Source organism: Microcaecilia unicolor, chromosome 9 (genome assembly GCF_901765095.1).
Source record: "Microcaecilia unicolor chromosome 9, aMicUni1.1, whole genome shotgun sequence".
Classification (NCBI taxonomy): Eukaryota; Metazoa; Chordata; class Amphibia; order Gymnophiona; family Siphonopidae; genus Microcaecilia; species Microcaecilia unicolor.
In genome coordinates, this window is record NC_044039.1 from 36666601 (window position 1) to 36694557 (window position 27957).

The 27957-nt window shown below is 43.9% G+C and overlaps 1 protein-coding gene across 3 annotated transcripts in view; it reads right to left on the reverse strand.

The window, feature by feature from the left end:
- The window catches only part of LOC115477934 (protein mono-ADP-ribosyltransferase PARP12-like), a 92253-nt gene that overhangs the window by 42853 nt on the left and 21443 nt on the right, over positions 1–27957 (reverse strand). For 2 of the 3 annotated variants that reach the window (XM_030215073.1, XM_030215075.1), the window contains exons 3-6: positions 20914–21202; positions 16249–16350; positions 12166–12286; positions 6677–6845 (exon numbers count right to left, since the gene is read on the reverse strand). In XM_030215073.1, coding sequence (XP_030070933.1) covers positions 6677–6845; positions 12166–12286; positions 16249–16350; positions 20914–21202 — 681 coding nt within the window. The remainder of the gene's footprint in view (positions 1–6676; positions 6846–12165; positions 12287–16248; positions 16351–20913; positions 21203–27957) is intronic. The other variant, XM_030215074.1, reaches the window with a different exon arrangement.

Consider the following 27957-nt stretch of genomic DNA (forward strand, 5'->3'; position numbering starts at 1 on the left):
TTTACTGCTGCGGTTGCAAGTTGGGCGGTTTTCCTGCGGTCACCTTGGCGCCCGTCTATTGATCCAAGTGGACCAATAGGAGGCCAAAGGAGGCGGGATCCAGCATTGTTTAAATGCCTGTGCGCGAACCCATGGCAGCATCTGTCTGGCAGAACAAAAGGCCCTGAGGAGAGGAGAGAAGTTCTCCTCCTCAGAAATCTATTCTATAAAATATAGGCATAGATTTTTTTCAAGCGCCATATATAGAATCTAGTCCAATATGCATTGGGATTTTTAAAATTCCTCTTTACTTTGTCAGCATCTGCTATCTTGATCACAACAGACATTACCATGCTGGGCCTTTTTTAATTGACAGACATCTGTGCAGACACTGCACAGTTATATCCAAAGTTCAAACACAGCACAAAGCTGACCATAGTTTTTAGACTAGAACTAGTAAAAAAGGCCCGTTTCTGACACAAATGAAACGGGCGCTAGCAAGGTTTTCCTCGGAGTGTGTATGTTTGGGAGAGTGTATGTGAGAGTGACTGTGTGAGAGACAGAGTGAAAGTGTGAGTGTGAGAGAGAGAGTGAGTCTGGGTGTGAGTGTGTTTGTGAGAGAGTGTGTGTGTGAGAATGAGTGTGTGCAAGTGTGTATGTGAGACACAGTGTGAGAGAGAGAGTGTGTGTGTGTGTGCGAGAGAGAGAGTGTGTGTGAGACACAGATTCTCTGTGAGAGTGAGTGTATGAGACCAAGCGAGTGTGTGAGTGACTGTGTGGCACATAGAGAGTGAATGTGATACAGTGTGAGACAGAGTGTGTGAGTTAGAAAGACATTGTATATGAGAGAGAGAGTGTGAGCCCTGCCCTCCCAATCCATGCCCATCTGTCCCCTGCCCCCTCCATTCATTCTTTTCCAGCAATTCCCCTCTCTCCCTGAGCCCTGCCCTCCCAATCCATGCCCATCCATGCCCATCTGTCCCCTCCATTCATCCCTATCCAGCAATTCCCCTCTCTCCCTGAGCCCTGCCCTCCCAATCCATGCCCATCCATGCTCCTCTGTCCCCTGCCCCCTCCATTCATCCCTTTCCAGCAATTCCCCTCTCTCCCTGAGCCCTGCCCTCCCAATCCATGCCCATCCATGCCCATCTGTCCCCTCCATTCATCCCTATCCAGCAATTCCCCTCTCTCCCTGAGCCCTGCCCTCCCAATCCATGCCCATCCATGCTCCTCTGTCCCCTGCCCCCTCCATTCATCCCTTTCCAGCAATTCCCCTCTCTCCCTGAGCCCTGCCCTCCCAATCCATGCCCATCCATGCTCCTCTGTCCCCTGCCCCCTCCATTCATCCCTTTCCAGCAATTCCCCTCTCTCCCTGAGCCCTGCCCTCCCAATCCATGCCCATCCATGCTCCTCTGTCCCCTGCCCCCTCCATTCATCCCTTTCCAGCAATTCCCCTCTCTCCCTGAGCCCTGCCCTCCCAATCCATGCCCATCCATGCTCCTCTGTCCCCTGCCCCCTCCATTCATCCCTTTCCAGCAATTCCCCTCTCTCCCTGAGCCCTGCCCTCCCAATCCATGCCCATCCATGCTCCTCTGTCCCCTGCCCCCTCCATTCATCCCTTTCCAGCAATTCCCCTCTCTCCCTGAGCCCTGCCCTCCCAATCCATGCCCATCCATGCCCATCTGTCCCCTCCATTCATCCCTATCCAGCAATTCCCCTCTCTCCCTGAGCCCTGCCCTCCCAATCCATGCCCATCCATGCTCCTCTGTCCCCTGCCCCCTCCATTCATCCCTTTCCAGCAATTCCCCTCTCTCCCTGAGCCCTGCCCTCCCAATCCATGCCCATCCATGCTCCTCTGTCCCCTGCCCCCTCCATTCATCCCTTTCCAGCAATTCCCCTCTCTCCCTGAGCCCTGCCCTCCCAATCCATGCCCATCCATGCTCCTCTGTCCCCTGCCCCCTCCATTCATCCCTTTCCAGCAATTCCCCTCTCTCCCTGAGCCCTGCCCTCCCAATCCATGCCCATCCATGCTCCTCTGTCCCCTGCCCCCTCCATTCATCCTTTTCCAGCAATCCCCCTCTCTTCCTTCCATGACCCCCCCTCGCATCCATGTCCCAGCCTGGCCCGCCCTCTTCTCCCCCCCCCTTCGCATCCATGCCCCCCCCCTTCGCATCCATGCTGTCGTTTCTCCCCTGCCCTTCCGCTCCCATTGTTGAACTTTACTGCCCACCCTCTTCTCTCCCCCCAACATCCCTTTTTCTTTTTTTTTTGTTTTTAAATTTACCTCCGTGGCGGTTCCGGCAGCGCAGCGTCAGGGAAGGAGGACATCCTTGACGTCAGAAGGCGGCGGATCACAGCGAAGGGAAGGCTAGAGACGTCGGGAGCGCCGCCTCCTTCCCTGATGCTGCGCTGCCGGAACCGCCACCACGGAGGTAAATCTAATATAATTTTCCGCCCTCGACATCATGACATTTGACGCGAGGGCGGGGCAGAGACAGCTGGCTGGCTTCACACCATGAATCCACGAACCCTACAGCCAGGGAGTGTTTGAGTGACTTCAGAACGTTGTCTTCAGAACGTTCACGGTGTGTTTTATTATATTAGAAGATATTTTTCACATCTTTTGATACGATACAAAAATAATTTTAAAAATGTGGATAAAATAAAAATATAGAATAAGATCAGATGGAAGAGAAAAGCAAGGGAACAGGTGTTAAGAACATAAGATTGACCAGGCCAAGTAAAACCAAAGATCCTTCAAGCCCATGTACGATAGTGGCCAATCCAGGTCACACATCGCCAGCAGAATCACAAGGAGTAGATGCACTCCTTACTGCTCATACTCAGAGAGAGGAGGTGGCCTTCCAAAATCTACATAGCAAACAACTATTTATGGACTTTTCCTCTGGAACTCACGTAAAACCTTTTTAAACCCAACTACATTAGCTAATTTGATCGTATCTTCCAGCAACAAATTCCATTTGTTTCAAATGTGCACCTACTAGTTTCATGATCCCTTTCTCTTAGTACTGTTTGAGAAGGTAAACAACCATTCCCCATTTACCAAACAAATCTCTTTACAGCTGAAGAGCCATATAATGTTTAGCTTTCTTCACAAGTTGATGCAGTTGAAAAACTGGACAATGCTGTGCTTTCAAATGTTACCAAAAACAAATGCCTCACTGATAAATGAATTAAGAGCAGCCTTGATTCAGGCAGAGAGACCTTGTACATAGCTCTGTTAACATGCACTGGTCTTGCTTTACACTACACATTGAACCTTTTCATGCCCACAGTGTGAACAGATCTTCCCAAATCACCAGCACTAGACTCACCTGAGCTATGAGCTTCACCTTTACTAACTAAAAGGGCTTCATTTTTCATTTTTGAAATACAGAAGTTCAACATTTTTTCACCCAATTGAAAATCTGCCTAGTTTTAATTAACATCATGTTGACAGAAAAAGACAACTTCAGTACAGTCTCATTTGTAGTTATAAAGTTTGCCTTCTGATTAACTGTTATTATTAAAATAGGTAAAACTTTTATGGCAGCATTCCTCTAAACAAGAAACAGATGGCTTCCTCTAGAAAACAGAAAAAAAAACAAACAACAAATAATGAACCAAAAACAGGAGCAACACCACAGTTTAAAGGCAATTCCTTTACTGAACACTAACCATTATCCTTGGCTACCTTTGCTGTTTGGAGGGGCATAATCGAACGAGGTGCCCAAGTTTTCCTGAGGGTGTTCTCGCAGGACGTCCCCGCGAAGGGGTGGGAAACCAGTATTATTGAAACAAGATGGGTGTCCATCTTTCGTTTCGATAATACAGTCGGGGATGCCCAAATCTCAACATTTTAGGTCGTCCATAGAGATGGTCGTATCCGATTTTCGGCGATAATGGAAACCAAAGACGCCCATCTCAGAAACGACCAAATGCAAGCCATTTGGTCATGGGAGGAGCCAGCATTCGTAGTGCACTGGTCCCCCTCACATGCCAGGACACCAACTGGGCACCCTAGGGGGCACTGTATTGGACTTCAGAAAAAGCTCCCAGGTGCACAGCTCCCATACCTTATGTGCTGAGTGCCCCCAAATCCCCCCTAAAACCCACTTCCCACAACTGTACACCACTACCATAGCCCTTATGGGTGAAGGGGGGCACCTAGATGTGGGTACAGTGGGTTTGTGGTGGATTTTAGAGGGCTCACATTTGGGAGGGAGGGGATGGGCCTGGGTCCGCCTGCCTGACGTGCACTGCAGTACCCACTAAAACTGCTCCAGGGACCTGCATACTGCTGTCATGGAGCTGGGTATGATATTTGAGGCTGGCATAGAGGCTGGAAAAAAAAATGTTTAACATTTTTTTTAGGGTAGGAGGGGGTTAGTGACCACTGGGGGAGTAAGGGGAGGTCATCCCCGATTCCCTCCGGTGGTCATCTGGTCATTTAGGGCACATTTTTGTGGCTTGGTCGTAAAAAATAAAAAAAAAAAGGACCAAGTAAAGTCGTCCAACTGTTCGTCAGGGACGCCCTTCTTTTTTTCCATTATCGGCTGAGGACGCCCATGTTTTAAGCACACCCCAGTCCCGCCTTCGCTATGCTTCTGACGCCCCCGGGAACTTTGGTTGTCCCTGCGACGTACAGCAGTTGAGGACGCCCAAAATCGGCTTTCGATTAAGCCGATTTGGGCGACTCTGTGAGAAGGACGCCCATCTTGCGATTTGTGTCGAAAGTTGGGCACCCTTCTCTTTTGAAAATAAGCCTGCTGGTCTCCTTTGTGTATTCTGAGAAGACCCTTGTCCTCTGTTTTGCTCCTCTGGAATCTGCCATTTTCTTACTCTCTGCCATTTTCTTACTCTCAACGTTACAAGTTCTGCCATGATGTACGCAGGGCTGTGGAGTTGAAACAGCAAACCTTCGGCTCCAACTCTTCTATTTTTCTAATGTGATTCAGACTCCTACTATTTCAAGGCACTTAGACTTGCAAAGTTCCATATGTCATTAGATTTACAAAGTTACATAAGTGCTTTGAAAATACGCCCCCAGATATATTAAAGCTAAGACAAATTTGATTAATTACAGAAACACAGGATATTTCTTTACGTACAAAATTAAAACTAATAGACCACAAAATATATTTACTTGAAGTCTGAACAAAGAACATGAAATATATATATATATACAAGTATAAAATGATATATTTCCCATATACTATAATGTTTTTTTATTTTGAAGCTGGAGTCGGTACCTTTTAATGACTATGACTCTACCCAAAATTGCTTCCAACTCAAACTCCACAGCCCTGGCTATGTGTACATCAACTATCTAGTCTACAAAACTATAAAATGGTAAAGGGTTTTGTGTAGCCTATCTGAAAGGGTCATGATAACAAAAAATGTTTCACCAATCCAGTGCTTCATTCCTTGAGAAATGGAATCCATAAAGTTGTTCTGGTATTTCTTTTCAGCACCAAGATGGGAAAAAATAAGGCATGGAGCAATGTGCACAGAGACATAGGCCTGTGGGAACCGGAAGGAGGTGGATGCAGTGGGGAAAAAAAAAATCAGCACTGGTGTTAGTATCAGCCCAGGGCCACAGCCTCAGAGCTGGGAAGGAAGAAAAGGGAAGAATACTGGAGTAAAGTTAAGGTAAAGGAAGCAGATGAGAGAGAGAGAGAGAGAGAGAGCACATGGGTGAGAAATGTGAGTGTGTGCGCACATGTATGTAAGTGAACCACATCTGTTTCCAACTCCCAAATCCACTTCAGAGTGACTGCAATTACACTTTTTTTTTTAATCTACAAATTAAATACTGCACTGACCAATCAACTATGAAAGATGGACAGCTGCATATTCTTATTGGCCAATGAGATACCAGTGAAGCAAGTTGTGTTGATAACAGCCAGAACCAGAACATACTTCCAGTGGATGTTTAACTCTGTCCACTAGCTTCCAAAAATGAGGAGTAGGAGTCGATACCCTATCAATAGGGCTTGAATCCCACAGGCCCACCCAGCTGAAGAAACAAAGGTCGCAGTGACCTTGATGACAGTCAAAGAGGCGGCAGCCAAGGAAGACCTGGGTAAAATGGTGATTCTTAGCTCCCATCAGGGCCTGGGAAACAGAAGTAGGGGGCTGAGAGTGGGAGAGAGAGAGAGAGGAGCACTGGAGAGTGAGAGAGCTAAGGGAAGGAAAAAGGACTACAGAGGAGCTGGACTGGAGGGGGCACCAAACAATATACATCTGTTTTAAGGCCTTTTTTATCAAGCCGAACTAGCGGTTCCCACACGGCAATGCCGATAAAGCCCATTGGGCTTTGTCGACTTACTGCATCATGACCGCTAGCACGGTTTAATAAAAGAGGCCCTTAAAGAGGGTTAATTCTACTAATTTTCCAGCTAAAGCTATTTTCTGGTCTCAATACTGACACACGGGAACTAATATTTGGATCTCCTTCCATCAGGGTTAGCATGTCACAAAGATGATTTGTCAAATATAACATGGCCCTTAGGTAACTCCTGTCAGTTCGAGGAACACTAAAGAATGCAAATCTTAGTGCACTGTACATAACTAGCATACAGAGGGGAAGCAAATCAAAGAACAACCCTCACATTTTCTTCAAAAGAATTAACCTTTGTCTAAATGAAGTAAGTTTTCAAGTCACTGCAATTACTGATTTGGTGAGAAAACTCACTTTTTGCCCATACTCAATCCAATGGTTATATTCGTCTTTCCAATACCACAGCCATTCAGTTGTGAGAATGAAGTGTGGTGGTTTCGAAACAGAAGAAACTGTAGAAAGTCGTCGAATTTTAGAACCATTGTAAGTCATGCTTTGAAAATTTACCCTTGGAATGCCTACCCTGCAATGAGAAGGAAAAAAATTAATGGATTGAGAATGCCTTATCCTCAATGCCAGATAAGTCAGTCATGTACCACCTTTATTCTCCCGAGTCAGTGTAGGTGTTAGTGTTATCACATGGATTCATGAATAAACTTTCAACTGAACCTCACATTTTCAGTAATTCAACAATTATTTATAATACCCCACTACCTTTGATAAGTAAGAAATTGGACAAACTCTTTCCCCTAACCAACAAGACTTTTTTTAAACTTCTGGGAATTTTGTAATTTTTGTAAAAATAAAATCCCAAACATCGCTTTTGTATTTCTACAAGGAGTTTGTTTAAATTCTGACAGGGATCACGTAACGGAAAAAAAGGGCATCAATCTTTCTGTGTAATGGAATGATTCTACAAAGAATTCAAGCTAACATCACCTCATAATGCTGTGCTCCTTAGTGCCGGGTGAGATCGGAATACATAAAGACACCCGCCACACATACAGAGGTGAGAATGCTACAGAACAGGTTAAGAAAAAAAGGCCCCTTTACCCTCAACATACAAAATCAAATCAGCAGGGTTTTTTTTTCACACTGAAAGGAATCATAATACAACAAACTATGCACAGCAATTCTAGAAAGAAACAAAGCTTGCTAGGCTGAAAGAATTCTGTACCCCTCTGTTTAAAGTAGCCCACTGTTGGTGAGTGGTGTGCGCTTCTTCCCCTCCCCCTCCCCCCCTTTTTTTCCTTTCCTCTTTCTCCCTGGCCTTTTAAGATGTGATTTCAGCTTGCTTTGAGGTGGAGGGAGGGGAAGGATGGGAGGTTGGTGGGAGGGAAGGAAATTCCTGTAAAAGATGACTCAGGTTGAAACCTGTCTGATACGTTTTATGGACGTTTCCAGCTATTGTATACTGTTGTGACTGGTTGTTTTGTATGTTGTGTCATCAATAAAAATTGTTGAAATCTAAAGTAGCCCACTGCTCTGACTTTGCTCTGACTTGACTCCCACTGCTTTTAAGGAACAGGCAAGAGTAGCACAGCCCCAAGGCTACAAGACACTGCCCCCTCATTCTAGAAATCTTAGTGTTTAAATGTAACATTTGCACATTAATATTACAGAATAGCACTCACGTACACGAATGTCAACATTTACACACAAGTGCTCAGTACCCCCGGATTCTATAAAAGGGGCCCAAATTAACATGCCATCCTGAGATGCGCGTGCAACTTAACTGGCTAACAATTAGTGCCAATAATTGGGTGCTATCAATTATTGATGCTAATTGGCACCAATTTAATTTGCACATGCATCTTGCCACGTGCTATAACGCTGCATGCCCAAATCCCATAGTGCGCAACTAAAAAAGGGGAGGGGCTGTGGGAGGGGCATGGCTGTGTCAAGGAATTTGCATGCAGTGTCACAGAATACCGTGGATGCGCGGCCAAATTGGGCGCCGTGATTTACACCAGTTGTCAGCAGGCATAAGTCATGGCGCTCAAAATGTAGGCAGGACAATCAGTGCTACACACTACTCTATAAAAGGTGCTCAACCCACAGTGCCCTTTATAGAAAAGCACCGAGTGCCAATCTTTGAGCACCATTCAATGAATCCAGCCCTAAGCTCTATTCTGCAAATTGTGTGTGCAACACACAGAGGACTAGATTCTATATATCACGCCTAAAAAAATCAGCACCGAAATGAAATATGCTTAGGTATATTTCAGTGGCATAGCTACGTGGGGCCACGGGGGTCTGCGCCCCCGTAGATTTGGCCCTGGACCCCCCTGTCGACGACCCTCTCAAACCCCCTCCCACCGCCAACCCGCCGTCGCCTACCTTTGCTGGCGGGGACCCCACCCCACCCCCGCCAGCCGAGGTCCTCTTCTTCCGGCGCAAGGCTTGGTTCTGTTTCTGACGTCCTCAGAAACAGAACGAAGCCTCGGCTGGCGGGGGCTGGGGTGTCCCCCCCCCCCCCCAGCAAAGGTAGGCGATAGTGGAAGCGGGGGGGGGGGGGGGTCGAGAGGGTCGGCGGCAGGGGGGGGGGTCAAAGTTGTTGATAGTGGTGGTGGCACCGGGGGGGTGGGGAGGGGGGCTAAAATGTGCCCCCTCAGCTCGGGCTCTGGACCCCCCTCCCACTGAAGTCTGGCTACGCCCCTGATATATTCTATAAAGTACGCCTACATTTATGCATACTTCATAGAATAAACCTAAATTTCTGTGCAGTTTATAGAATACGCTGAGGGGCCCTTTTACTAAGCCACGCAGGCACCTACACATGCCCAAAATGCGCCAATTTGGAACTACCACCCAGCAACCGTGTGGCCTGGGTGGTAATTTCATTTTTTTTACACGCGTCCGATAGGCAAGCCGGAAATTTTGCAGCGAATGGTGCTAACCGGGCAATAATCAGCATTGTACGCTTGCTGACGATTACTGCCCGGTTACCGCGTGAGACTTTACTGCTAAGTCAATGGGTGGCAGTAAGGTCTCAGGCCCAAATGGACACGCGCCAATTTTCATTTTGCCGCATGTCCATTTTCAGCCAAAAAAAAAAAAGCTTTTGCAGATGCGCTGAAAAATGAACCTGTGCGCGCCCAATACACGCGTCTACATCAGTGCAGGCCACTTTTCGGTGCACCTTAGTAAAAGCACCCCTGAGTGCCTGTCCGAGTGACTAAAATTATTTGCAGGCAGTTAAGCCAAGTAAAACTTGGTGTAAATCCCAACATCTAAATTAGAAGCGAACCGGGTGGGGTGTATTATATAACAACTAGTAAAAGAAGCCCATTTCACAGCAAATGAAACGGGCGCTAGCAAGGTTTTCGTCGCCAACACCCCCCCCCTCCCTGGCCAACCCCTTCGTTGTTCTGCCATTGCTCCGCCTCCGTCATGTTTGACGCGAGGGCGGGGCCCAGAGCGATTTCCCACCCCCCCCCTTCCAACCCCTTCGTTGTTCTGCCATTGCTCCACCCTTGAGGGTGGGGCCCGGAGCAATTTCCCACCCCCCCGCCTCCCTGCCTCCCTCCCTGCCAACCCCTTTGTTGTTCTGCCATTGCTCCGCCCTCGAGGGTGGGGCCCGGAGCGATTTTGGTGGCTTTACCACCACGAACCTTCGAACCTTTTTGAAGGAAGTCAGAGCTTGGCTTCACTGACGTCAGTATCCTCAGAACGTTGAGGGTGAGTTTTATTATAGTAGATGTGCACAGATTTTAGAAATGTCCACGACCCACCCATTCCATGCCCCCTTTCAACTATGCGACTTAGAATTTACATGCATCACTTTATAGAATACGCTTAGTTATGTTTACAGGATGGTCAGAGCGTTGTTTAATGCCGACAGGTTAGTCGACACAGTTTTCTTACATTTTATATACTGTATGCATCCTTTTTGTGTTTCCAGTCGCCTTTGGTTATGAACGTAAACATTTTGCTTTCCAACTTTATAATCTAATTTTGAACTGAATATAAGCAATGCAGTTGCAGTTTTTCTAGTAGAAAGCATGCATATGCTGATCACATTTCAATGACGCCTTTGTGATGTCACCATGCCGCTATTCAAATTTGTGTAAGCGCATGCGTAGTGTTCTTTGACTTTAATAACAGTGGTGAACAGCAGCAAGTAGGTTTTTCTTTTTAAATGGATATGTTTGTGCTTCGGTGCAATAAATGATCTTTTTGATAATTAGATAAGTTAGCGTTTTGGAGCAACAACGCATAAGAACATAAGAGTAGCCATATTGGGTCAAACCAATGGTCCATCTAGCCCAGTATCCTGTTTTCCAAACAGTGGCCAAGCCAGGTCACCAGTACCTGGCAGAAACCCAAATAGTGGCAACATTCCATACTATAAATCCCAGGGCAAGCAGTTGCTTCCCATGTCTGTCTCAATAGCAGACTATGGACTTTTTCTCCAGGAATTAATCCAAACCTTTTTTAAACCCAGATACGCTAACTGATGTTACCTCCTCCTCCGGCAAAGAGTTCAAGAGCTTAACTATTTATTGAGTGAAAAAATATTTCCTCCTATTTGTTTTAAACGTATTTCCATGTAACTCCCTCGAGTGTCCCCATGTCTTTGTACTTTTGGAATGAATAAAAAATTTGATTTACTTCTACTCGTTCTAAACCACTCAGGATATTGCAGACCTCAACTCATATCTCCCCTCATCCGTCTCTTTTCCAAGCTGAAGAGCCCTAACCTCTTTAGCCTTTCCTCATATGACAAGAGTTCCATCTCCTTTATCATTTTAGTGCTCTTCTTTGAACCTTTTATTATATATTTATTTTTGTGACACTTTAAAGTTTAGACTATGCAGAGACGTTTGAGTTTTGTAACAATGTATTATGCCCATTGGTGTGCAGCATCACATGTAGGACCCTTTCATGTAAGACTGGAGCTGATGGTGATTTGATAAGTGTACTGATGCATAATTTATACAGGCTACCAAGGACACCTTCAAACTGTATATTCATGTCTGTGGCACTAGAAGTAAGGAGTAGATGCTATATAGGATCAGAAGACATCACAGTACAGTAAACAGGAAATGGTGAATGTCATGTCAGTCCTAACTTATGTAATGATATAACAGAATAACTTTCCTTCTAACGCAGGGTTGTCCAACCTCAGTCCGCGATGGCCACAATCCAGTCGGGTTTTCAGGATTTCCCCAATAAATATGCACAAGATCTATTTGCATGCACTGCCTCTATTGTATGCAAATAGATCTCAAGCATATTCATTAGGGAAATCCTGAAAACCTGACCTGGCAAGTGCCTATTTTTAGTATGTTGCTTTATGTTTTAATTCTTTGATCACTTAAGGCTCCTTTTACAAAGCGACAATATCGATTAGCATGCGTTGAATGCAAAGAAGCCCACGAGACTGAATAGGCTTCTTTTATTCAGCGCGCCGCTAATCAGTAGCACCACTTTGAAAAAGGAGCCTTTAGTTATGTATTTTTGATTCTGTAATATTTTTGATTTAGGCAACTATTTTTGTAATCTCACTATGAGTCTTTCTAACTTTTAGACTCCTGATGAAGGCCGACTGGCCGAAATACAGCCTGTATCGAGTCAATTGAAGACACTTAATAAAGGAAAGCTGTGCACCTTGGTGTACTGTCCCTATTTTGATTGCCTCCACTGCGTCCTGTTCAACCACAATGCCATAACAGGTAGTAAAATCTATTTAGTCAGCCCATTATTCCTATCTTCACCTGCCATCATGCCCCCTTTCATGGAATGGAGGCACACTTAAGATATGAGAGTACAGGAAATTCTTCAAAAAAGGAGTTTCATTCTCTATCAAAAATCACTGTTGTAATATTCACATTTTATACCTGTTGTTTGGATCACAATAAGCTTTTTCAATGGTCTCCATATCTTTGATATCTTTCCACATGTTTTCACTGTATACCTGCCATCTATATGGTAAATGGAAGTGAACTCTGAGACATTTATCTTTAAAAAAAAGAAAGAAAAGCATAAGGAGCAGACAATAGATAAAAGAAACTTGCAATACCAATATTATATTTCACAATCTTAGAAAAAAAATTATTTTCTATTTTAGGCCCATGTTTACAGAATTATTAGAATTCACATACAAAAGTGGTTGGAATCTTTACAGGTTATGCTACCTTTATTTAACAAATAAAAACATGCTACCACATGTGAGCTTTTGAGATCATCTAGGTCCCTTCTTCCTTGCTCTGAGGAAGGGACCTCATGTACTCTCAATTACTCATGCACTGAAACACCTTTTTCGATAATCCACAAAAAGGTTATCACAAACACCAGCCTTCAGCCTAGTCTTTCAGGTTACAAATTACGGCCACCACTCTTCCTAGTTCTCACCAAACTGTCATGTAGGATTTCAGATACTGGAAGTGTCCCACCTTTCAAGAGGAAATACTTTATAATCAAATTGAATTATTAATATACGACAGATTTCATCTGCATTTGTTATACATTTTGTCTAATTTCATTTTTAAAAAATAAAAATTATAAAATTAAATATAAGCTCCCATTGGGTTTAGATTGTAACATGTCTTCCCTTACGTCATGATCACTTCTTAGAAAGCAGCTCAGTCATTTTCTCTTCAAATAGCAAACCATCTTAATACTCTAATCTTACAGAATATATGGGGTGGAAGGAGAGGCACTAATCTGAGGTATAATTTAAAATTTTAGCACAGCTTAATTTACTACAATCATCAGTAACCTGCAGAAACGCAGCAAATGAATAATGCAACTTGCCATCAGCCTCACAAGCTGTGTTATTCTTCTCTCCCTTCATTACCAGCAAAGACCATTCCTCCCCAAAATAAATCACAATTCACCCCTAACCCAAAATCCCCTCTTATTTGGCAGCTTGATCCCTAGTAGAAGTACCACAGGACTACTATTAAGGGTCAATCGGTGCCATTTTAACCATGGATTCCTATAGAGCAGGAGTGAGTGGGGTTTGTTCTTCCCCAACTGCTAGACACCTGATGCACTGGCTATTTGATGACAGATGATAGTTTGCTATGTGATATTTGGTCTGTTATTTACCCCTCATATTGTATAAAAGTCACTAAGGGGTCCTTTTACTAAGGTGCGCTGAAAAATGGCCTGTGGTAGTGCAGGTGCGGATTTTGGGCGTGCGCAGATGCATTTTTCAGCGCGCCTGTTAAAAAGGCCTTTCTTTAAATTTTTGCCGAAAATGGATGTACGGCAAAATAAAAATTGGCGCACGTCCATTTTGGGTGCGAGACCTTACCGCCAGCCATTGACTTAGCGGTAAGGTCTCACTTGTTAACTGGGCTGTAATGACCTATGTGTGTCAAATGCCACTTGACACACGTCAGAAAATAAAAATTATTTTTCGGACGTGTGCCAAAAATGAAATTACCGCAATAGCCATGCGGTAGCTGGGCGGTAACTCCAAATTGTCACGCGTTGGATGCGCATAGGCACTTACGCGGCTTAGTAAAAGGGCCTCTAAAACTTGCACGCTCGTCCTATTTGTGCAAGCAATTTAAACAAAAAAGTCAATTAGTGCCGCTTATTGGCTTAACAAGCAATTATTGGTGCCTACTGGATTTAATTCAAATTTACATGCATAAATTTAGGCGCAGGTCCAAAAAGGGGGCACGGCCATGGGAGGGTCATAGGCAGATCGGGGACATTCTCACATTTATACATTTTGTTCCAGAATAACAGGGATCAGTGCCTAATTTTAGTCCCCCCCCCCGTCATTGCCAACCCCCCCTCCCCGCAGACTACCTTCTCGACCCCCCCTCCCGCCGCCAACCCTCCCCATTGCCGCCGTTGCCTACTTTTGCTGGCGGAGGACCCCAACCCCCGCCAGCCGAGGTCCTCTTCTTCCAGCGCAACGCTTCGTTCTGTTTCTATGCATGTACGTTGTACGTGCAGGACGTCAGACTCACAGAAACAAAACAAAGCCTTGCACCGGAAGAGGAGGACCTCGGCTGGCGGGGGTTGGGGTCCCCCGCCAGCAAAGGTAGCCGACGGCGACGGAGAGTTGGCGACGGGAGGGGGGGTCGAGGGGGTTGTCAGCAGGGGGGTCCAGGGCCAAATCTACAGGGGCCCAGGCCCCCACGTAGCTACGCCACTCACCGGCACTAAGCACTATTCTATAAACGGCAACTGAGCACCATTTATAGAATAGCGCTAAGCACCCTTTTTTTCGGCACCATTTATAGAAGTTAGTCCTTACTGTATTTCTTGCTGTTGCTTTTATGTATGTTGCATGTTACCCACTTAGCTGTAAGTGGGATATAAATATTATAAATTATAAATAAAAACAGATATAGATGCAACCTATTAGGTCTATTGTAATGCTTGTTGGATATCAGCTTTGCTAAAGATAGGGGTGGTTTAACTGACAAAACGTTACTCAGAGTGATGTTGCTGGGAGTCTTTTTTGTCTAATATGTGACCACTACACATTCTTGAAAAGATACAGACCTTGTAGATCCATAACAAGCATGTAAAAAAATATCTATGAAACTATCTCAGAGGTGTGATTATCTTGCCCTAGCTTTCCCGCACCTCCACAAAATTCACTGTACCCAGGCCACTTCATAACAAACTGCAGTAAGCAAAGTCATTGATAATGAACTAAGGACAGAAAAACTGGGGTATTGGGTAATAAGATAAGCCTGTTCCAATGCATTTGGACCAGAAGTTTACCAAGGAGGTAGACATTTTATTCCACTGGAAGGCTGACAGTAAGGAGAAAGCCAGAAATTAAGGGGGTCTTTTACAAAGGCATGCTAAAGGCTAGAGACGCCCATAGGAATATATGGGCGTCTCTAGTGTTTATGCATGGTTATTTTTAGCGAGCGCTAAAAACACTACTGCACCTTTGTAAAAGGAGCCTTAAGTGCATGAGATGAAAAAGGCTGAAGTTATTCATAGTAGAGAGAAAAAGGAACATTACAACAGTAGGCAAGAGTGGACATAAGTAATGCCATACTGGGAAAAGACCAAGGGTCCATCGAGCCCAGCATCCTGTCCACGACAGTGGCCAATCCAGGCCAAGGGCACCTGGCAAGCTTCCCAAACGTACAAACATTCTATACATGTTATTCCTGGAATTTTGGATTTTTCCAAGTCCGTTTAGTAGCGGTTTATGGACTTGTCCTTTAGAAAACCGTCCAACCCCTTTTTAAACTCTGCTAAGCTAACCGCCTTCACCACTTTCTCCGGCAACGAATTCCAGAGTTTAATTACATGTTGGGTGAAGAAAACTTTTCTCCGATTTGTTTTAAATTTACTACACTGTAGTTTCATCGCATGCCCCCTAGTCCTAGTATTTTTGGAAAGCGTGAACAGACGCTTCACATCCACCTGTTCCACTCCACTCATTATTTTATATACCTCTATCATGTCTCCCCTCAGCCGTCTCTTCTCCAAGCTGTATAGCCCTAGCCTCCTTAGTCTTTCTTCATAGGGAAGTCGTCCCATCCCCGCTATCATTTTAGTTGCCCTTCGCTGCACCTTTTCCAATTCTACTATATCTTTCTTGAGATGCGGCGACCAGAATTGAACACATGCAAAGTCATGAAGACAGGAAGTTGGTATATTGCTGGAGATAAATGAGGCATCAAGAAGACTGAGAAAAGACTATTACAGTACTCTAAAGGAGGGGGGAAAAAACAATATGCAGATGAGGGTGGCAGGATTCCAAAGTAAGGAAGGTCTCCAATAATAATGAAAATGGAACAAGTTTATGACATTTGGACCTTGCTGGCAGAAAAGCAAGTTGACATAAATTCCCTCCAAATTTATTGAAAAAAATTGAACAAGAAAAAGTAAACACCAATTCTGTTGATTTCTAATTCCCTTTATTTCACTCACCTTTACTATCCTGGCTTGCTCTGGCACCAAGACATGTCTATATCTTAATGACTTACCTTGAAAGCTGCAGCTTTTTCTAATATTGAACAAGCAGATTTCCTCACTTCCCTCATTGCTGGTGGAGTTCTTTCGCATCTTGACAAAAGGTAGGATTCCTTCTAAAGGGTACCAAAATATAGAATGTGATGACTGACAAAAGATAAGGCCCACCATGTCTGCCCTTCCCACTGCAATGCCAGAGACCCTACTTGGCCTCCAGTTTCTCCCTAGTTTCACAACGCTTAATGACCTCCTTTACTTGTCTCCTGCATTCTTGAGTTCAAATACCATTTTGCCTCCAATGTCTACACTGGCAGGTTTACAGCTCCACCACAGCTGCGTAGGCATGTATACGTGTCCTACACAAGTCAATTTTGAACTACCGCCCGGCTACCGCATGGCCCGTGCAGTAATTTCATTTTTTACATGCTTCCACTAAGCGTGCCGGACGATTTCCGGCGCGCAGTGCTAACTGGACGGTAATCAGCATTGTACACGCGTAGACCATTTCTGCCAGGTTAACGTGTGAGACTTTACTGTTAGGTCAATGGGTGGCGGTAAGGTCTCAGGTCCAAAATGGATGCAAGCCAATTTTTATTTTGTTGCATGTCTGTTTTCGGTCAAAAATAAAAAGGCCTTTTTTGCAGGAACACTGAAAAATGGACCTGCGCACGTCCAATACACGTGTCTATACCAGCTTAGGCCATTTTTCGGCGCACCTTAGTAAAAGAACCCCTTATTGAAGAAATTTTTATTATGTGTGTGTGGGGGGGGGGGGGGGGGGGGGGGGGGGGGGGGTGTTGGAGACACCACAAGATAAACCTTTCCTCCCAGCTGAATTTGTCAATGTTACTCATAATTTGCTACAAACATGCATGCTGCATGAGAGTGATCACATGCCAGTCTTTACCCAGTTTATAACACGAGAAAAACCGACTGAACCTTGATGAGCTTGTACTGCAGCCCACTTAAACTGAATTCTCAAATATGGTCATCTTCTATTTTTAAAATAAGCAAAATAATCAATTCAAAATGCCACGATGACCAGCTATGATCATACACTGTGTACCCTTTATAATTCTGCTCCAGACTTATAAAATAAATTGTTCCCCATTAAGAGGCATAACTTCACTCATATTATAGCAAACAGGACATGTGAAGGTTGACAGTTCACCGAGACCTTTTTCTTGCTTTGTGTCCATAATTATGTTTCATAAGAATTATTTTTTGGTGAGGGAGCTCACTTATGCAGAACAGGACTAACAAGGTCTGTCTGGGGATCAGGACCGTTGGCAGAACTACATTTTACATATTCTCACATTTAAGACAATGTTTCAGATGTCAATAATTCACAATAGAAAGATATTAGATTAAAAGGGGGCCCAAGTCTGGACTTAGCCAGACAGTTGTCAGTCCCAGTCTTCCCTTTCTGATGGTTATCAATAGAAATCAAACAAAATAAAACATGGAAAAGAAAATAAGATGATACCTTTTTTATTGGACATAACTTAATACATTTCTTGATTAGCTTTCGAAGGTTGCCCTTCTTCGTCAGATCGGAAATAAGCAAATGTGCTAGCTGACAGTGTATATAAGTGAGAACATTCAAGCATTGCTATGACAGTCTGACAGGGTGGGAGGATGGGGGTGGGTAGGAAGTATGCATGGGGACACCAAAATGGATGCAAGCCAATTTTTATTTTGTTGCATGTCTGTTTTCGGTCAAAAATAAAAAGGCCTTTTTTGCAGGAACACTGAAAAATGGACCTGCGCACGTCCAATACACGTGTCTATACCAGCTTAGGCCATTTTTCGGCGCACCTTAGTAAAAGAACCCCTTATTGAAGAAATTTTTATTATGTGTGTGTGTGTGGGGGGGGGGGGGGGGGGGGGGGGGTGGGGGGTGTTGGAGACACCACAAGATAAACCTTTCCTCCCAGCTGAATTTGTCAATGTTACTCATAATTTGCTACAAACATGCATGCTGCATGAGAGTGATCACATGCCAGTCTTTACCCAGTTTATAACACGAGAAAAACCGACTGAACCTTGATGATGACCATACCAATGATATGCTTTGATGTCCCCATGCATACTTCCTACCCACCCCCCTCCTCCCACCCTGTCAGACTGTCATAGTAATGCTTGAATGTTTTCACTTATATCACTGTCAGCTAGCACATTTGCTTATTTCCGATCTGACGAAGAAGGGCAACCTTCGAAAGCTAATCAAGAAATGTATAAAGTTATGTCCAATAAAAAGGGTATCATCTTATTTTCTTTTCCATGTTTTATTTTGTTTGATTTCTATAGATTCTACATGGAATGTTGCTATTCCACTAGCAACATTCCACGTAGAAGTCGGCCCTTGCGGATCACCAATGTGGCCGCGCAGGCTTCTGCTTCTGTGAGTCTGACGTCCTGCACGTACGTGCAGGACGTCAGACTCACAGAAACAGAAGCCTGCGCAGCCTTCTACATGGAATGTTGCTATTCCACTAGTAACATTCCATGTAGAATCTCCAATAGTAGCAACATTCCATGTAGAATCTCCAATGGTATCTATTTTACTGTCATAGTAATGCTTGAATGTTTTCACTTATATACACTGTCAGCTAGCACATTTGCTTATTTCCGATCTGAGGAAGAAGGGCAACCTTCGAAAGCTAATCAAGAAATGTATTAAGTTATGTTCAATAAAAAAGGTATCATCTTATTTTCTTTTCCATGTTTTATTTTGTTTGATTTCTATTGATAACCTTAAGAGTGGACTAACACGGCTACCACACTCCTCTACTTTCTGATGGTAAAACCGTCTCACATCTGAAGTGCATTATCATCTACAATAATTCACTGACTTGCATAAATAATGCCTGCATAGATCAGTATTTTATTGTTATAAACATACGCTGGTAGTAATGGACAGACATATTGTTTTAGAGGAATGGGGTGAGGAGGGAAGATGGGAGTTCAACCTTTACCATCAATGCACACAACAAAATGGACAATATTCAAGGAGTTCATTTAAGAACACATTTGCTACTGTGGATTCATAATGTAAGACCAATCCACCTGGAATAAGAAGGAATATAGGGTACGATCACTCCAAACTGTGCATTGGGACAAGACCACACAAGCATGCCTTTTACGCCTGGGCTTTGTGCCAATTTTCAAAGTGACAATGTGAATGCACATTCACAAAGTACATGCAGTCACTTGCATCTGTTTGTCTGAGAATATATTATGTGCAAGAATTTGAAAACACATATAATACGTATGAACTTTCCCTTCCCTAGGAATGCCTCCTCTCAGTGTGGCTTCAAACACATGCACCGTGGAACAATGTATGCACATTTTAGCTGCACTGAGGGAGGATCATTTTCAGACAGCCAATTAATGCAGTTAAAATGTTTTCTACCCAGGTAAATCACTTTGAAAATAGTCCTCTCCAGATGTTTCCTCCACAAGGAGGAATATGTTAGGACCTCTGAAGAGAAGAATCTTTGCCTTCTATAACTTCCTAGTCTTTCACCTAATCCTATTCAGCACTTCATATCCTCTCCTCCAGTTCCACAGGAATAATTTACTTTCAATCTGTCATTTTCACTGGACATTGCTTCCCTTTTTCAAACCACCTATCCATCTCCTCTCTGTGCCCAACTCACAGCCCAATTTCACATCTCCTCTACGTACCATTCCATCATTCAATTCTCCTCTGTATTCTTTCCTCCAACCCACTGCTCATTTTCTCTTCTGTTCTTCTCCTAACCCAATGGTTCCCAAACCTGGTCCTGGAGGCACCCCAAGCCAGTCAGGTTTTCAGGATACCCACAATGAATATTCATGAGAGAGATCTGCATGAACAGCCTCCTTGGTATGCAAATCTCTCTCGTGAATATTAATTGTGGATATCATAAAACCCTGACTGGCTGGGGGTGCCTCCAGGACCAGGTTTGGGCACTACTGTCCTAACCCCATCTTTATATATTCTTTCCCGGTCAATGCCAGATTCTAGAGCATTAGGACCTTTGGTTCCCACATCCTCTCCTATAGGCCATTAATTGTTTTGTCCTCTTTGGTATGGAAGTTTTTGTTAGTGCTGTCCTTTCATGGATTTCTTTTATAGAATATCATTTTATGTTATTTGTATTTTTAAAGATGTAAACCTTTCTGATTTGCTACGCAAGAAGCGACGGTATAGAAAATAAACAAACAATTTTCTTTCCACACAGATAGAGGACCCCCGCTTCCCCTCACACTTGCTGGACTGCACCAGTAGCCTCTACCTTTTATCTTGTGTCACCAGGGTTGTACCGAGAACCCCCTTTCTCCTGCAATGACAGGTGGGTTTGTCTCCTCTCCCACAGAGCTAGAAAGGCCAGATTCCTTAGCTCCCTCCTCCTACAGATAGTGAATGGTGTGACTAAAAAGTAAAGGATCATGCCCAGCAAAACCAATTGGGGAGAACACTGACCATATCCCCATCTATTAAAACAAGCTATTTAATTAATTCATTACTAGTGAAAGAACTGAGTAACACAGATCAGAAAGAACCTGAAATCTATTAGCCACAGGCATACACTGTGATAAAGTTACATGTTTGACCCACCAATCTGACAAATCCTGCATATGAGACAAAAAGAACATTACTTACTCAACAATAAGAAAAAGACATTTCATACCTTTGTTTTGTGATGGGGATAGAGGAGGAGGGGTATAGGAGCTGCTATTCCTGATGTCAAAAGCGTTTCTGTAGACAGAAGGCAGCTTGTGAATAAGGGACAAACTTAGCCCCCACTTGTCCAGCATTTCCAAGCAGTCCCCTTCGCAAAGATTATGAGTTCGTTTGCAACTGCTGCCAAATCGGCAATCTCCCTGCAGGTAATGCTGGCAGACATGCAGTTTGATACAGCTCTTTTTAAAGGCACAAGATCCATAAGGGCCATCCCCTCTGTTATAATGCATACATATCTGCAGAGAAGGAAAAAAAACAGAATAGAAAATATGAACTTCGCGTAAACAATATACAAAGGGTTGCATGTTTCTGGATGTGATGAGGCATGAACTGGAAAAGTTGATTTATTTTATTTATTTGTTATTCCACCTAACATCTGAGGCAGATCACTAACTGAACATATATAATCTCAAAATACCAGACAAAATAACATACATGCAAAAGATAACATAAAAACACAAATAGAGCAACAGCAAATACTCAAGCCCCATAACCCTATTTCGAACCTCCTGTGGACCTGCAACCACAGGCAAATACAAGGGAGTAGGGTGTATGATGGTACTTCCAACTACAAACAACAGAAGGTTTGAATCCAAAACAAGTTTATTGTATCAACTGCCCCACTAAGACTCGACACTGTGCTGTGTTTCGGCGTTTTCGCTTGCATCAGGAGTCTAAAAGAACATATGGATGCATACACATTACTATTATAAAAATTGATACACAAAACAATATTTAAAAAATGGATGTGTATTTAAAATAATAACAATTATAAATATAATTACTCATACTAAAGGATGTAAAATGATGGTAAAAATAATAGTAATAAAAAGGAGTAACAATCATTACTAAAAAAAACATATTAATTCAAGAGGTTAAAAACAAAGGGGTCCTTTTACTAAGCTGTGGTAAAAAGGGGTCTGTGCTAGCGGCGGGGGCTGTTTTGCCATGCACTGCAGCCCTTTTTACTGCAGCAGGTAAAAATGCCTGAAAATAGCCATGGCCATGTGGTACCAGGAAGTTCCACTGTGCCGTTCCCCAGGGCTCAATTCTTTCCTCTCTTCTATTTAACCTATTTTTAAGTCCTCTTGCCACCCTTATCCATCTGCTTTACATCTTTTAGTATGGGCAATTATATTTATAATAGTTATTTTCAGTGCTTTTTTTGTAGAAAAAAAGGTGCCGGTACGCATTATGGGCGGGGTCACCACATATGGCTCCACCCCTATGATAGCCACACCCACATTAGCCACACCCCTTATACCAGCTATGGCGCATATAAACAGACATCATTGAAAATATTATTTAATATTTGCTCCTGAGCCTACTTTTTATGGTAGTCTGCAATTTCTTACCACAATCTCGTTTTCAAAGTAATAGGCAAAACTGCACATTTAAATTATAAATCGTTATAACATTTGAAAGAGCTATATTCAGTATGCCTAGACTCTGGATGGGAACCACGAGGGGAGAGAAATTGTTTCTTAGCAAGGCCTGCATATTGGGGAAAAAATGCATCTTACTACACTGGACTGATGATTGCCCACCCTCCTTTTGGCACTGGAGGAATAGACTCCAGGAACTGCTGACATGGGAGTCTAGAGGGGCGGGACTGTCACCGGGAAGGCAGCGGAGGTTTCTAGCAATATGGGGGGCATATATAAACACTATATCACCTAAGGCGAGAAGCCATATCTTGAATAGACTTCCCTGGGACCAGTAAAGGGAATTTGACTATAAGCAATGCGCAGGGAGGGGAAGGGAGGGGAGGGGGGGAATTTGGGGGAATAAGGAAAAGAGATTTGGTTAGGTAGATTAAAGGCTGGATAGGGCCCTGTTTATCAGGATCCTACCTGACATTTGTTTAATGAGTTTCAATATATATCACGGTTAATTCTCGTTTCAGGGAAGGTTTTAGATGACTGAGGCTCAGGTCATCCTGAAGTTAATAAAGTTAATAAAGTATACCAACTTGAGAAGGAAGGGAAAGGGGTGGGGGGCATAGGGGGGAGAAAAGCTTCTAAAGCATAACATAGATGGTTGTTTTGCACTATTTTTAACCCTGGTATACAAGAGGTTATTGCCGCAATATTAAGCGGACATGTATGTGATCTGCTGTTTCTGTAGATCAGGATAGGCTACTAATCAGCAATACACAACAAGAGTTATTATTTGAATTCAGTATTTTATTTAGAAGTTCATGTAACAACAAAGATATAAATATTATGTTCACAGGCACAAAGGTTTGGGGGGGGGGAGAAAATGTGGGGGGGAAAAAACCTAGATAACAGAAATTAATGATTTCTTCATATAAGTATGTTATGTTATTTACACAATCTTACATCGAAATGTATATTCATGTATAACATGCTGAGCCATCAATAAAAACTGTTGAAATATAAAATTATAAATCGTTATATTTAAATAACTTTGTCAAAACTATTTGGTACAGCCATCTTATTAGTTATTGCCAGCTATAATGTCATAAATGATGTGACAAAAAGCATGAACCAATCTGATATGTGAGGTACTTCAGCATGGCTCTAAATATAGCCACTCTTTGCAGGCTTTGGAGGGCAAGAACACAAGAAACCGTTAAAAAATAAAAGACCAGTCTAAACATCTTATCTACATTTTAGTTCTTTGGGAGGTCGAGGGAATTAACATCTATCTTATAAAATCCTGAAACATACAGTAGAGATTATGTATGATTCTCTCACAAAATTTAAGACATTGCAATTACACCCATCCACACCGTGTGCCCCAAGGATCCAACTCTGCTCCTCAAGACCTCCAACCCCATCACCTCCAGCTCTGCAGAGCGCGCACACCAACTTTGCCTTCCAGCTGCCGTCCTGCTGCACTTCGGCGAACCCACCTTACCTATTTTAATCCTGACGCTCTGGAATACCCGTAGCTCCTCGTCCTCCACCGCAATGCTGCTGCTATAAGCGCCCAAGTCAGAGTTCCGTCCGTAACCTGTCCGCCTAAGTCCTGGGCACATGCGTGGCCGGCAAGCGCTGCCACCGACGGGGGTACCGTGTGAGGCGCACTCAGCAGCGCGAATGATGCAGGCAGCGATTGAAAGAGGCTGTCTGCATCGGAGCTTCCCTCTGCGAGTCCCGCCTATGCGGAAACAGGAAGTTGTAACAACGTAGGCGGGACTCGCAGAGGGAAGCTCCGACGCAGACAGCCTCTTTCAATTGCTGCCTGCATCGTTCACGCCTCTGAGTCTTAAAAAAAAAAATTGCAGGACTTGCCGGGAGTGTCGGCGGGGGGGGGGGGGGGGGCAAAAAAAAGGTGCCGGTACGCCGTACCGTTGCGTACCGGCACAAAAAGGTTATTTTAAATACACATCATCCATTTTATTTATGTATTTATATTGTTTTGTGTATCAATTTTTATAATAGTAATGTGTACACGTATACATATGTTCTTGTAGACTCCTGATGCAGGCGGAAATGCTGAAACACTGTTTCGAGTCTTAGTGGTGCAATTGATACAATAAACTTGTTCTGGATTCAAGCCTCCTGTTGTTCGTGGTTGAAAGTGCCATCATACACCCTACTCCCTTGTATTTGCCTGTGATCGTTGGTTGCGGTGCTCTTCTTCTTCCACCTTAGAGTGGACCTTCTCCCTCTGCAGTCACACCCATCCAGTCTGCTGAAATCTAATTATTACCCCTGTATTTGTTAGACATCAATTTGGGGGTGAGACCACCACTTACATGTTCTTATGTACTTAAAGCTGAAGATTGATATCCACGCATAAATGGAGGAGCAAAGAGAAAACCAGATATGAAGGGTCTGGTAGAACTAAATGAAAGAAAACTATCAGGTAAAACGTAATTTGTCCTTCCTTTTAATCTCTACCAGACTAGTCCAGACTAATGGGATGTAGCACAGCAGTCTCCCAATAGGGTCGGACTACGAGAGAATAGTAGGAAAAGAAAAAATCATATGAATTATGGGAAAACAGGCCAGATAATTCATCAATGGCCTCCACTGTGATCCTGAATGAATCACCAGAGACAACAAACCGAAGGACGTAATGGGGCAGTTCAGCAAACTGAAGAGTAGCAAATCTGGACCGGATGGTATTCATCCTAGAGTACTGACAGAACTGAAAAATGAGTTTGCGGAGCTACTGTTAGTGATATGCAATTTATCCTTAAAATCGAGTGTGGTACCGGAATATTGGAGGGTGGCCAATGTAACGTCGATTTTTAAAAAAGGTTCCAGGGGAGATCCGGGAAATTATAGACCGGTGAGTCTGACGTCGATGCCAGGGAAAATGGTAGAGGCTATTATCAAAAACAAAATTACAGAGCACATCCGAGGACATGGATTACTGAGACCAAGTCAGCACGGCTTTTGTGTGGGGAAATGTTACCTGACCAATTTACTTCAATTCTTTGAAGGAGTAAACAAACATGTGGACAAAGGGGAACCGGTTGATATTGTGTATCTGGATTTTCAAAAGGCGTTTGACAAGGTACCTCATGAAAGGCTACAGAGGAAATTGGAGGGTCATGGGATAGGAGGAAATGTCCTATTGTGGATTAAAAACTGGTTGAAGGATAGGAAACAGAGAGTGGGGTTAAATGGGCAGTATTCACAATGGAGAAGGGTAGTTAGTGGGGTTCCTCAGGGGTCTGTGCTAGGACCGCTGCTTTTTAATATATTTATAAATGATTTAGAGATGGGAGTAACTAGCGAGGTAATTAAATTTGCTGATGACACAAAGTTATTCAAAGTCATTAACTCGCGACAGGATTGTGAAAAATTACAGAAGGACCTTACGAGACTGGGAGACTGGGCGGCTAAATGGCAGATGACGTTTAATGTGAGCAAGTGCAAGGTGATGCATGTGGGAAAAAAGAACCCGAATTATAGCTACGTCATGCAAGGTTCCACATTAGGAGTTACGGACCAAGAAAGAGATCTGGGTGTCATCGTCGATAATACACTGAAACCTTCTGCTCAGTGTGCTGCTGCAGCTAGCAAAGCGAACAGAATGTTGGGTATTATTAGGAAAGGTATGGAAAACAGGTGTGAGGATGTTATAATGCCGTTGTATCACTCCATGGTGCGACTGCACCTTGAGTACTGTGTTCAATTCTGGTCGCCGCATCTCAAGGAAGATATAGTAGAATTGGAAAAGGTGCAGTGAAGGGCGACTAAAATGATAGCGGGGATGGGACGACTTCCCTATGAAGAAAGACTAAGGCGGCTAGGGCTTTTCAGCTTGGAGAAGAGACGGCTGAGGGGAGACATGATAGAGGCATATAAAATAATGAGTAGAGTGGAACAGGTGGATGTGAAGCATCTGTTCACGCTTTCCAAAAATACTAGGACTAGGGGGTATGCGATGAAACTACAGTGTAGTAAATTTAAAACAAATCGGAGAAAATGTTTCTTCACCCAACGCATAATTAAACTCTGGAATTCGTCGCCGGAGAACGTGGTGAAGGCGGTTAGCTTAGCAGAGTTTAAAAAGGGGTTAGACGGTTTCCTAAATGGACTTGGGAAAAATCCACAATTCCAGGAATAACATGTATAGAATGTTTGTACATTTGGGAGGCTTGCCAGATGCCCTTGGCCTGGATTGGCCGCTGTCGTGGACAGGATGCTGGGCTCGATGGACCCTTGGTCTTTTCCCAGTGTGGCATTACTTATGTACTTATGCATCCTCGAGGTAGAACAAAGGTTACCCATAAGATGGAATCAACTAACTGTCTGAAGTTCAAAGACCCCTTACGCAAGACACGTTTGTAGCCAAGTGTCTGACTCCTCACCAACTGTGAACACAGCCAACCATGGCACACATAGAGGAGGAGGCTGCTGAAAGAGAGAGACAATCTGCAAGCTATGGAAGGATTACTACCCCACAAACTAGAGGGGCAAAGAGGTCAGCTCATACAACGGAACAGCATGTCAGAAAGATTGGACATAAGTAAGAATAAATAACTCACTACTGAGTACTCCAAATGGAGCCAAGAAATAGATCTTGAGGATGACCCCTCACAGTCGAATATAATTATATACGCAGCTGAAAGCGTATCAGCTGGAGCTGAAACAGAATCTACCCATGGAGCATCTAAGGTAGTACCAGAAAACAACTGCTGCTGCAATATAGTAAAGCTAGGCTAGAAGGTGGGAACCTGAATGGCAAACATGGAGATCACTGTATACAATAAACCAGTGCGTCAGCTGCTGAAGTGGAGAGGCACAGGAGAGTGCGGGCACTGGGGTCAAAAACAAAGAAGGTAGCCCCCCGTGATTAAACCATAACTGCAGGTGGAGTAAGACAAGATACAACCAGAATGGTGCCCCCACAGTCTCGCCAGATAACAACCCATCAGATGCCACCCACATGAGTACCTTAGGGAAGACACGTCAGTGGTTGTTGCCACTGAAGAAATAGATGCATAGAGCCAGGAACTAATAGCACGATATGCTGTTAAGTGACAAAGTCACTAAGAAAACTCAGTGGAATACTGCTGGAGGCATAGTACATCAGAAAAGGACAGCTGAATAGCACCGCCCCATAGGTCTTGCCACATGCTTTTCCAGAGAGTGTTGCCACCAAACCTCTCAGAAGGGTGCCACCAAAGCCCAATAGGCTGCAGTCACCATGCTGACTGAAAGGCTCATGCTACAATGCAGGCCGCTGCCACCATGACACTCGAGAGGGCATCGCGCGTGCGCAGCCCCAGAAGATGTTGCACAAGAGGCCACAGCCAGAGCGCATCCTGAAAGCTCCCAGTTAGAGTGCTATGTGAGAAGATCTAAAAACCACTGTCCCTGCGCATCTGATAGGGCAGAAGCCACCAAAAGGTTTTGACTACAATGCAGGCCAAGAGGCTACATGGTCACACTCATATTGGAGCCCAAGAAGATGTTGTTGCAAAGCAGTGCAAAGGATTGTTTGCCACAGTGAAGCCCAAAAGTCTGCATGTCATGGGACAGGGCAACTTGTGCTTGCCACA